Source organism: Cataglyphis hispanica, chromosome 14 (genome assembly GCF_021464435.1).
Source record: "Cataglyphis hispanica isolate Lineage 1 chromosome 14, ULB_Chis1_1.0, whole genome shotgun sequence".
Classification (NCBI taxonomy): Eukaryota; Metazoa; Arthropoda; class Insecta; order Hymenoptera; family Formicidae; genus Cataglyphis; species Cataglyphis hispanica.
In genome coordinates this window covers 5,956,042-5,968,778 of record NC_065967.1, presented here as the reverse complement: position 1 = coordinate 5,968,778, position 12,737 = coordinate 5,956,042, and the positions used below count along the sequence as shown (strand labels likewise).

At 34.6% G+C, this 12,737-nt stretch overlaps 1 protein-coding gene across 6 annotated transcripts in view; it reads left to right on the top strand.

Moving 5' to 3' along the window:
* Window positions 1-895: 895 nt before the first annotated feature.
* Window positions 896-12,737, top strand: part of LOC126854790 (LIM/homeobox protein Lhx5) — a 51,285-nt gene continuing 39,443 nt past the window's right edge. Inside the window, exons 1-2 of one of the 6 annotated variants that reach the window (XM_050601859.1) lie at window positions 898-1,076; window positions 1,519-1,587. Coding sequence is in view for 3 of the 6 variants with exons in the window: in XM_050601855.1 (XP_050457812.1) it covers window positions 1,052-1,076 (25 nt within the window). In the remaining 3 variants the exon portion in view is untranslated. Of the gene's footprint in view, window positions 1,077-1,163; window positions 1,588-6,553; window positions 6,644-12,737 lie in introns of those variants that run through there. The other 5 variants (XM_050601855.1, XM_050601852.1, XM_050601854.1 and 2 more) reach the window with 5 other exon arrangements.

Below are 12,737 nucleotides of genomic sequence, written 5' to 3'. Positions count from 1 at the left end.
TTAAGACATCAATGAAACCGACTAAGTGTTTCCTTAGATCGCAACTTTCGATCAAAGATAACGTCATAAATTTTTCATAAAAAATAAACACAATTTTAAGAGCGCACAGTTGGCATTATCGTTCTACGAAATTGAAATTCTAATTGAGACGGAATCAATGATTGTATCTAGAAATCTTTAGATTTCATTGTGTTTTCTTATATCCGCAATATTTTTTTTTATTTTTCATCTTTTTAAATCTCTTCTATAGAGAACAGACTTTATTCAAATGTGTATTACAATACTTCTTATGGAATTTTTTAAACTCTCTTTATTCTAACAGAGGTAGATTACATTTTACTATGTATATAGCAATATTGATAATTTTAAGAGCAAATTTTAATAACACAATACAAGAATTATCTAATTATTTTTTAATGGAAACTTAAACGATATTGATTAATTATTTCAGAAAAAAAAGTATTGAATTATTTGGGCAATTTATCTTTATTTTGATTGGGAAAATATATTTAGGGAAATTAATTTAATAATAATAATAATAATGTCAGACAGTTAAATTTCATTCTTTAAAGTTGTAATATGATTATTATTCTTTTTATATATGATTAAATTTTTAGTATGTAATAATACAAATTAAAATTAAATTCGCGGATTGAGAGAGAAATAAATAATAATGCTGGTTATAATAATAGTAGAGAATGTGAGATCATATATATATGAATCCGATTACATATATATTTTGAAAAAAAGAGCACAAAGAGCGTTTCACGATGCTTTGCTCAAATTTTGTTTGACAACAATAAGCGCGCCAAATTTTTGAGACGTAACGCTCTGTTGTTTACACGCGGCGATCTTGTTGTCATTCACGCGACGAGTCTCGAACAGGTAGGTCGTGACGTGAAGTGTTCTATGTGTCGCATTATCTTTTTGTTATTTCTCGAAATACGATCACCACAAATACCAGAAAATGTTAAACGCGATCTCATTTAATAGGAACGATTAATATTTACAAGACCGCGTAATCAACTCCTTTGTAATTAACAAATCATGAATGAGAGGAGGCTTTATGGAAACAGGTATTTTGCATCGCAATATGAATCTTTATCTATTAACGAAACGCATGACATTTGCGAGAATTTATTCTATTGCGCGAATAATCGGCAAATGACAATATTTCGTATTCTCTTATAATAGAGAGATAATGCGATATACATAATCGTCTTGTAAATAACTATGCATTATGATATTTAAAGTGCGTAAAGTGTAGACGAACTCTTCTACGAAGAACAGCTAGAGTAGAATGAAGTTAGCCACGCACTTTTCGCGATTTTCGTCCGTCATTAGAGATATGTCACTTGTCACGTGGTATCAATGAGTCGTTATATGCGTGGTCGTAGTTTTTCTTCTGTTACAATGTAATAAAATTCAAATAACATATGCCGTGCAAAGTACAACGCGATCGTGGTATCTTATTAAAGTACGCGCATAATCATTAATATTAATGATGTTTTTCGCAAGTGCGTCGAGAAACGTGACAAGAAAGTGACAGTGTATGCCAAACATCTTCGAATTTCGAGTAAAATTTACGTAAGTTTTTTCATTTATAGTAAAAATGTTTGATGTCTGCGAATAAGAACGACGTAAGGATAGATATATGCGAGTAATATAGATTGTACAGGGTGTTCCAGATCAATGAAACTTCAAGGTCTTATAAAAAATTGAATTTGAAACAAAAAGGTTCCCAGATTCGGAACAGTTCGTTAAAAAATTATAGCTAATAAATGTTGAAAAATCACGTTTTTTTATGACTTTTAAAAATAACTAAAACTCTTTACTCATTTGAAAAAAATAACGAAATAAATTTGATAGATAATTAAATAAACTAAATTGCATCAATTTCATTCAATTCTGATAAAGCATTCAAAAAAATAAAACTCAAAACAACGAAAAAAACAGAAACTTGAAAAAACCTTTCAATGGTCTTTGTATAAACATTACCATTCGTAATGCAAACATAAAAATATTCTTATTAAATTTTGATCATAACTAATTATTTACTAAAGAATTTATTACTTATAACTTTTTAACGAAGCGTTTCCGGACCTATGTTTATTGAAACTTTTTTGTTCTAAATTCAATTTTCTATAAGACCCTGAAGTTTTATTGTCTTGATCTGGAACACCCTGTATGTATGTAAACAGCTATTTTCTCTATTATTCTCGTCTACAATTCAAGACATACTATCAAAATTCAATAACTAAAGAAGTGTGAAAAAAATATGTTATAGAAAATGAAATAATATAAAATAAAATATTATAGAAAATACTATAAAATAATATATTATAGAAAATAAAATAATATAAAATAATATAATACAAAAATAATATATTTATTAAATTTATATTTTGAAAGATGTGAAGAGAGCAGGAGGGAGAGAAAATATTTCTCGTGCGTTTTGTGATATAAATAATGCAAAACAAGTCATGTACGATCGAGGTACTTATACACCTCTCAAGGACACATCGCGTTTAATAATTAATAATAATAATAATAAATTCTTCCTCTCCTCTTTTGCACTTTTTTTTCTCTTTCTCACGCTCGTGAAATTATATGCGCGCGCTTAAAAAAATTTCAATGTGATTATCGGCGATAATATATATCGGGCCTGTAATCGTATAATAACTACGCGATTACGGGCTCCGCTCGGCCGTAAATGAGGCAGCCTAGCTCTAGCCGTAAAGTTTTAACTGCGCTAATAACGCAGCCCTTACTATAAATACCCGGGCGAGCGCGCGCGCGACTAAACTATAATACCCTCCGGGCGTGCAATTGCAATGAAGTCGTTCGTCCGTTCTCGCGAACACGGCGATCGTAAATATCATCAAATAGACGGAAGCCCGCGATAATCCTCGCAATAAATAGTCAGTTATGGTCCGGTCTTACAATTAGAAGCGACCACGGTTACGCTTTCTGGACGCTCGAAAATGCATCCGTTTCACTCTCTTCCATCCTTCTTTCTTTCAAGAGCTTATTGATTGCTCGCTTGTATTTAATTAAATTGCATTAACTTCATCATTTGTTCATTAACATGATAGACAAATTGCATAGGAATCATCATGTGCAGCATAGAAAAATTGCAGAAACGTTTTATTACGTGTTGTTGCGGTAATAATGTTACATTGTAATACTTTTGCATCCCATCGCAGAACGTTGCAGCAATATTGCAACAACATTGCAACATTGCCGCAACGTTACTACAATATTTCAATGTTGCTGTAACGTACTGTGTCGTATAGGATTGTTTTTTTTTTTCAAACGTTACTGCAATATTACTGACTCTGTTCTATTAAATCTCTCCCGCAATTTTTGGAAAATAATTCAATAAAACTTTAGACAATGAGTATTTAATTATTATAAGATTTTTAATCACGCTTACCCGCTATTACTATGATATTGAATCGATTAACGACATTAAGATTCCTGAATTAAGTCTCAAAATATATTAAATCTTGTCTGAAGCGACGCACATTCATTATACATGTACATATACGTATTCTTGACCCTGATCGATATCATGACATTCGGATGTAAATAACAACATGATAACCAACGACGATGCTTGTGTTTTGTTGTTGTGAATTGACACGTTTAACCGGCGGGCGATTTTTTTTATGGCAGCCCATAATAATCTCAATTAACTTCTCGATAGTCTTCTGTCGACCCTCGTAATAAGCTTAACCGAGCGCAACAATATAATTTATAGAAGTCACTTCTTTACGACTAATTATGACGAACTACGATCGTACGAAAGAGAGCCCATTAAATCGTGCTGGTCCTCATTAAGAGGAGACGAAACGCGCAAGGGAAGCGGAGGCGATATCCACCGACCTATCTCCGATTCGCGTGGCCCTATCTCTCGCGTGAAATATCTTCCGGATATACCACTTTATATCACGAATATATTTTTTTTTTTAATGATTTAATATTTTTTTGTCTTCAAAATTAATAGAATAGCAAATAAATGTATATAGTAGTAAATAAGAATTTTTGCAAAAATTTTATAACTGAAAAAGGTACAATTGAAAATTTTACATTCGAACTTTGTGAACGGAACAAAAATTAAATCTTTATTTGGGAGGAGAAAATAAAACCAATGAATAGGCGTTAATGTACTTAACAAAGTGTGGAATTTAAAGTTTCACTGAATAATTGATTAATGAATTGAAACAATTCCAAGGAAAATAAACATTTCTACAGATGATTCGTCCCGCGAAAGGAGGCTGTCACAGCAACAGCATTCGGCCACTCGGTTAATGGCACGTGGGTCCTTTAATCGATAGAAAGGAGCGCGTATTCTGCGATAACACGCTGTATTTCACGAGTCAAAACGTTCATGTACGTTTGTACTGGAGCGTAGAAAGAGATGGGGAAAAAAAAGAAAAAGACAGAGGAACATCAATAATACGATAAAAGATAGAATAAGTTTAAGATAGACAAAGAAGCGATTGGGGGGAAAGAAGAAAAAATTATGACGAAGTAATAAAAGAAAAGGACGAAAGTCAACTGTAAGAGAAAGATGGAAAAGAGCGGGAGGACAGGAAAAATAAGAAAAAAACTGAAACGCGTACGATAACATGACTAAAGATGAAAGTTTACTGGAGAGAGATGAAGAAATATTAATGGGGTTGACGCAGAAGATGAAAAGAGAAAGATAAAGATAATGACATCGACGAAATCGAGTTATCGACAAACAAACGAAGAAAAATATATTCGCTTCACTCATAAGTGAAGAGATGATATTGCAGGAGAAAACAGAAGTATGCCTAAAAAGCGATGTGCCAATGGAGTAAATACAGAAAATAGAAAAAAGGAAAGTAACAGCGATGACAGCAGGAGAGGAGAGTAGATACGCGGAGTCATATCAGGTTTCTGATGGAGAAAGACAATAAACGGTATATGTATATAGATGAAGAAGAGAAGTACGTAGATGCAGAAAAGCTGATAGAACAGCAAGGTAGAAACGGCACGGCGCCGCGATAGGCGGTGAACGAGTGGGAGGAAGGGGTGAAACACACTTCGCGGGCGCGAAAGGTAAAGATTCCCTGAAACCTGTGGCATTTCGCGAGGCAGTCTACTCTCTCGTCTCCCGCGACGCCGTGGGATCGATAGCGTGTCAGATGAAGAGAAGCAGGCGGCTGCGGCGGTGGCGTCGGCGGAGGCGGCAGTGGCGGCGGCACCACCAGCCTATTTCCAGCAACAACAGCAGCAACCAGCCAGCCAGCCAGCAGCAGTAACGCCGGCAGAAGCAGCAGTAGCAACGACAGAAGCGCCTCTTCACAAGCGAACGCTGCTCCGCAGCCATTCCACGGCCATATCTGGCGGCGCTCTCGCTTGGTCACGCCTGTTTTTAGCATCACCGACCAATCCGATATCGGCATACTGTGTATATCGTGTATGGTCGTGTCCAATGGGCGTAGCTGATTCTCGTCGGCTTGCGCGAGTCCTGGACCAAACTCAGAAGGAGAAGGGGACGCTTGCTGATGCCGCAGGTGCAGCCAGTTGGCTGACGAACTCGAGGCGAGTGCGCTCGCATCATCGTCGTCGTGTTCGCTTCGCCGCTGCCGTGACGTGACGTATCGCGCCGTGCGCCGGCATCTCCAGTCCCCACTCACACATAGATAAAGAAAGAGAAAGAGAGAGAAAATTGGCAAGCGGTTCGCGTGCCGTTCAGAAGTTGCCACGACAAACACCCGAGATCACGCCGGGAGTGTATGAAATTAACGCGACATAAGCACGACGCCGCTGTTCTCTCGTTTTCATTCAAAATCAACCCGCCGGCGTAACGAAAAGATTTGTCACGAAGTCAAGTGAGAGAAGAGATCGTGGGAATCAAGTTCCAAGATTTTTTTTTTATACTGAAGTATCTTGAACAAAGAAGTCAAGTCCCAGAGAACGCTGAACCTTTCGAGTGGACGCGTTCAAGACTATCGCTCGCAGCGAGCAGCATCATGATCGTGTGTAAGGTGTACACACGTCGGGCAAGATTGTGAACGAACGGGTGTTATATACTTGGTGCTTCAGAAGACTGACGTTGAAGATAAGACTCGCGAGAGTAAAAAGATCGCAATGAGGACGATAGGGCGTTCGCAGAACTACAGTTGAGAGAAGACGCTCGCTGTTCGAAGGTGCAGCTTCGTCTTCAGAACAAGATTGCTTGAGTTCAGGAGTTGTGCCACGCCGAAGGGTGGAGAAAAGCGCGAGACAAACACGGCGGGAGTTTTGCAGTGAGTGCCGAAGAAAGTTAAAGGAAAACGCTGGCATTACTGGCATTGGGGGGGAAAGTGTGAGAAGTGCTATTTAACGGTCGTTTGGGATAACAACGCAGTAAAAGTGGGTGCACTGGGGCCCTCGGGACCGTTCGGCCGATACGGGCCCGTCGAAGGTGGGCCTGGTGGTGGTCCCGGGCCCGGCGAAGGAGTGGGGGCAGGGGTGGCCGCAGTCGCGGCTGGGGAGGTGGAGGGCTACGGGGGCGCCGGGGGCGGGGGAGGGGGCCCCGGGGGGGTTAGTACCCCCCGAATAAGGGTCACGGCCCTCGGCGGGCGTTGCTGCGCACCCCTGCCCGTCACCCAGGCTTGTAATATAGGTAAGAAGCATGGGAATATCGTTTACGTAATAGTTGCTATATCCCTTCGGGCCTTAAATTTGTCTTCGCTACACGCGATATTCTTGTACATTTAACATGCACATTGTTTCCGTTTCAAGATTAATTGGAGTTGGATTTAAAAGTTAGAAAGTTGCTGATGTGTGAAGTACAATAATTATAAAGTATCGGGAAAGAAAAGAAACAAGTGCATATTTATTGTTTTTTAAATCTCATACACAACACAAAATCTGTCATGTGTATGAAGAAAAAATATGTCTCGTAAAATAAAATAAAACAAAATAAATTCCGAAGCAACTTTTGGCGTAACATTGAACGGAATGTCATAATGCATCAAAGTATCATAGAATAAACGCGACGCATGAGATAAGATACATTTTTGTTGGTATCAAAATGGCATATAACATCTGGATCGATGTGATTTTTCTAGAAAAATTCGCAATATTTTGCTTCTTATTTCCGGATAATGTTTATTTTACATCATTCATATACTTTACACTTATATCATTACATTTTTAGATATCATCGAACTTAAAATTCGCATAAATCTTGAATCAAAAAGAAGTTTAACTTTAATTTAAATAATTCTTAACATCAACTAACTCGCGCGCGACCGCATTTTTTTCTAAACAATGCTTTATTAAATATTATCTCTCACATAAATGTCGTCAATGAGATTCTTGGCAAGCGTTCTTGGTAAGATGCGTTGTTACAGAGTACCTGTTGCTGTATGCGAAACTTTTGTGCACGATTTTTCCGTTTATTTTCGTACAGTGTCGTGCTCGCGAGATTACCGTGCCATTTCGATCAATCTCGATGGGCGTGAATCTCTCTTTCTCACTTTCTCTCTCTCTCTCTCTCTCTCTCTCTCTCTCTCTCTCTCTCTCTCTCTCTCTGTCTCTATGAGAGACGTCACGCGTGAGAAGCTGCACGCACGAGCAGATCACGAGTCAATGAACCGCTCAATAGAGAATGCAAGCCTGCGATGTTATGCATGCAAATCTATGCTGCACGATCGAAGGAGCGACGCATTTTTTCCCGCTCATTACGTCGCAATTGCGCGAATCGAAATAATGGGAGTGAAATATCTTTAAACGTTTACGTCGCGAATGAATTGGCGTGTGCGAAAGTTATTCGAGAGATGTGGGGAAGGCTGAAAACTTTTTGAAGTATGTTAATGTATTTAAATCCTACCTTTGCGCGTGTTTGTAAAAGTTATATGCACGAAAGCGAAAAGTGCATAGTTTTATATCTCGTGCAAAGTAATTTATATTTTCAAAAAGATTCTCGGATTAGGCGATAGATAGAAATCTAGTAGTAGAAATGAGCATGATCAGACGTGAAAAATTAGTTTTAAATTGCACGTAAGCGACAGGAAGAAATAAATAAACATACTTGTTACAGAAAAATGTATTTGATTCATTGCTTTTGCTGTGAAATCTTATATAATTCTAATATAAATAATAGTATTCATAATTTATAGCAATTTTTCATAATTATAATATAGCAAAAGTGTAGGAAATATTTGATCATTCTTCTTCTTTTTTTTTTCTCGTTTTTATTTACGCAAAAATATTCTTTTCATGTGATATCCATCTTTTTGAGAGACTTTAATTATTATATGAAATGCTTTTAAACATTAAGTGCTGAAAAAGATCAGCTTAATTTATAAACTTAAGCAATTTTAATTAATAAATAACACTGTAGGACAAAAAATCACTTTTTCTTTCTCTCCGAAGTGTGACAGTACGTTTTCCGAAGATTTTTTTGCGCTGAACACGTTGTGAATGTATCTAGCACGTCAGGATTTAGAGTAAATCAGAATGAAAAGGGTCAAAAATGGTGTTTTTGACATTTTTTTTGCAGCAAAAAGAGAACTGATTTCTAAATAAACTTAATGGTATCTGAAAATATAATTCAAGAACTTTTAAACGAATTTTGATTCATAATCGTACAACTTTTTTCCATCAAATTATGGCTGTTTGAATTTTAGACATTTTTTTAGATAATTAAATAAAATTATGCGACAAAAAGAAAACTGATTTCTAAATAAATTTAATGGTATCTGAAAATATAATTCAAAAACTTTCAAACGAATTTTGATTCATGATCGTACAACTTTTTTCCATCAAATTATGGCTGTTTGAATTTTAGACATTTTTTTAGATAATTAAATAAAATTATGCGACAAAAAGAAAACTGATTTCTAAATAAACTTAATGGTCTCTGAAAGTATAATTCAAGAACTTTCAAACGAATTTTGGTTCATGATCGTACAACTTTTTTTCACCAAGTTATGGCTGTTTGAATTTTTGAAGACACTTTTTTTTATATAATTAAGCAAAATTAATGATTTTTAAAGTTCTATTGTTCTTAAAAATATTTTATTTCTTCGCCAAGATGGCCACCGATCCCTTTGATTCAACAAAGTCAGCAATTCGATTCGCCGCCGGTGCACGTTTCTCGCACCGCAGAAAACAGTAATTTTGCTACGGGGTAGTTTAGCGAATCTAGATGCACCTGACGTAGGCGATCTTAGACTGATTAAGGTAATTCGTTGAAAATCGTTCTCTTATTTCATCCCCTCCAAGTCGCGTCGCGGGGGTGAGAATGCGCATGTCGGAATACGCGAGAGAGTGATGCTGGGTCTGTATACATATATATATACATACATATATATATATATATAATATATATATATATATATATATATATATATATATATTCATATGTATGCATACATACATGCATATACACTTTTTCTCACACATACGTATGTATGTATATATATATATATATAAATATGAAAATAAATATAGATTCATGTCATCGTCAAAGGATTATGCTAAATATTACGCTGGATATTTCGAACTTTAGTCGGGTCTAAGAAAAAGTAAAAAATTATATTATTCGTCCCGAGATTTAATTTGACTTCGGTAAATTTCAATTGTTTTGAAATTGCAATTTAAGTGTGCGTGCAGTGAGCAGAGAAAAAGATTGTACGGGGTGACTTTAAAAAATTTTCCTTTATTTGTTCTTGTGCGACATTTATTAATGCTAGATTGTTAATTGTTTGGCAACAAGATCCATCATTTTATTTAAACAGATACATGATATAATATAAAATTTTATGTATGTATATATTTTCTTTTACTTCAATAGAAATATTCTTAGAATTTTCTTTGATATTATATTGAGAAATTGTTTCTAATCAATATTTATTTTATTCAGAACATTATTATTATATGCCGTCATTACTTTGGCACGTATGATAGAGATGATAATGTTTCGTCCGACGGAACAAAACAGATCCGGCATGACGCGAGCAATGACGTTCAACCGGAAAAAAATCGGATTAAGCAATCCGATGTTACTGGATCAACAGGATTTTCGTCTCACGTCTGGCTAATCCTAATCTCGTTTATGCGATTTAGTTAACTAGTCTTTCTACGGTTTCTTGTCTGTCACTCCTCCCAACTAAGAGAATTATATAAGACATAGAAATAGTTTTTCTAATCTCTGGGATTAGAGCTCGTATTTATGGACGTTTTGATATTTAAAAATATTTTCATAGAACTGCAAATAATCTTATAAATTCTGTTTTTCGTCGGGTACTTGATAGGGAAGTAAAAATGAGCGATAAAATATCGTAATTATCAGAATGAAATTTTTTTCTTTAAGGACATATATACATGAAATTAATATATCAATTTTGATATATCGAAGGAAAATTATTTTATCGATTTATTTAAGTAATTTTTAATAATATCTCTGCTGAAGGAGATAGCTGCTTAAGCACTTTGTTTTAATTGACGTTGATCAATACGTATGTAAAAACTCTATGTATATGCTTTACATTCGTTAAGACAGTTATTCGCGAGCATTTAAATCGTTACATGATAATATCGCTGGAATTTCATATGATAACACTTATATGAAATTAGTTTCTAAATGTGTCTTAATTTATGTTATTGATTTTGAGAGTAGATAACAATTTGCTGCTTGAATGCATTAATATCTTTTTATAAAAATAGTCTTAAATGACTGTAATTATTTTATCATGATTTATAAAATTAATTTCTTAATTTTCTACTAAATGCGTACCATTAATGTCTTTAATTGTACTAAAACTTTTTGCATATGTAATCATTAAGCGAGATTTTTACTCTCATTCATTATTGTTTAATTTTTTTTTTTTACATGGCGTGTATGTGTGTATATGTATTCGTTAATAATATAATTTTTAAATTAATACATTAAGCAACTGGAAAATGTAATTCAAATATTATTTAGAGGAAATTAGAAAAAAAAAAGAATTTATAATCGTATAAAAAAAATTAATTTAATATCAAATATCTTATATATATTTGCAAAAATTGTTCCAAATATTTTAGTTGGAGATAATCTCTATTAGAATTAATAATTACCGTGTTCTGCGAGAGATAATACGAAATAACGTGAAAGTAATAATATTTCAAGCGTGACAATTGTGAGAAGAATCTATTATTAAAATCTAAGTAAACATAAATAAATATATATTTATAATATAATAATAAGTCTAAGTAAATATAACTTTCTTTCGAGGAAGTCAAGGGACCAAGTGACTTGCTTTTGTTACATCAATTAACGGTTAACCTCAGCATTTTATCTGAAGAGAGAGAAAGAGAGAGAGAGAGGGATATACTAATCGATACACGAAATAGTTTAGAACTTCGAAGTTAACTTGCAAACGATCGCGGGTTACGTCGATGCCGTGCCGCAACCCTCGCCTTTCTCGCCCTTCCGCGAGAGGGATGAGATGCGCAAGGTCAGATCTTAAGGGTGGGAGGAGGGTTGCTAGGTTGACAACCCTGCCAACTAGGCAGAGGGACTCCGCCCATTGGCGGAAACCGCGAAAGAAAAAAAAAAAAGAGTAAGAGGAGGGTTGAAGTCCGTGGGTCTCAATGATGGCGATAAAAACGGCAAGAGGGCGAACGGAGGCAAGAAAAGGAAAAGGGATAAGGGAAGAATGAGAGAGAAAGGTAGACAAGCGATAGAGGATGCAAACGAAGCGAAAGAACAATCTCGTTCGCGAATGTTAATCAATGACGAATTATAATTACACGCCGTAGGCTCGGTTGCGAAATTGGCCAGGTGAAAGATTGTGCAACTATATGTATACAAATACGCCGAAACACGATCGTTAAATTCGTCGTTGCAGTACGCGATTTTTTTTGCTTAAGCGCCGCTGGATTTATAGCCACCGTCGCGACGCTCCGAAATTCTTTTTTTTGTTTCGTTGGAATTAGAGGGAACGTTAAGTTCGTTAAGCGATCGCGACATTACACAGCCGATAAATTTTTGACCAATCATTCGGCGAACATTTCAATTTTATAATATTTTACAATATATTTTGTTTAAATTACACTCGGCGATCTCGGGTAATAATTGAAACTCTAATTAGCGCACAATAATTTTTGATGTGTTTAATCGTTACCATTGTATTAGCGATATAATGAATGGTATATTTACAGGTGGAAACAGAATACAGAAAATGTTTCGATGCACTCTTGCAATTGTTCGATTAAGAATTTTTATTGGTAATTATCATCGATTGTCAAAATGACAATCTCATTTAACTATAACAAAAAATTAAAAATATTTTATGGAATAATTAATGATTAAATATATATATATATATATATATATATATATATATATATATATATAAATTAATTAAACTACCTTATATTGACAGGAAATCCAGATTCGATTATATTGCCATTTGATATTATTTGTTTTAATATTCACATTTAATATATTTTAATCGATATTACAAAGTTATAAATAAAATACATAAATATATAAATAAAAATATATAAATAAAATATATAAACACAAAATATATAAAATATATAGAATACAAAATACAAAAATATATAAATAAAATACACACAATTAGCTTTTAGAAAAATCTAAATTAAGGTGTGAACATAGATTTTGAATGTGCGCGTAAAACTTTAATCAATTTTTGATCATATCCAATAAATATGATTACATAGAATTAATGTAATTTGAGGAATGCATCATATATGCA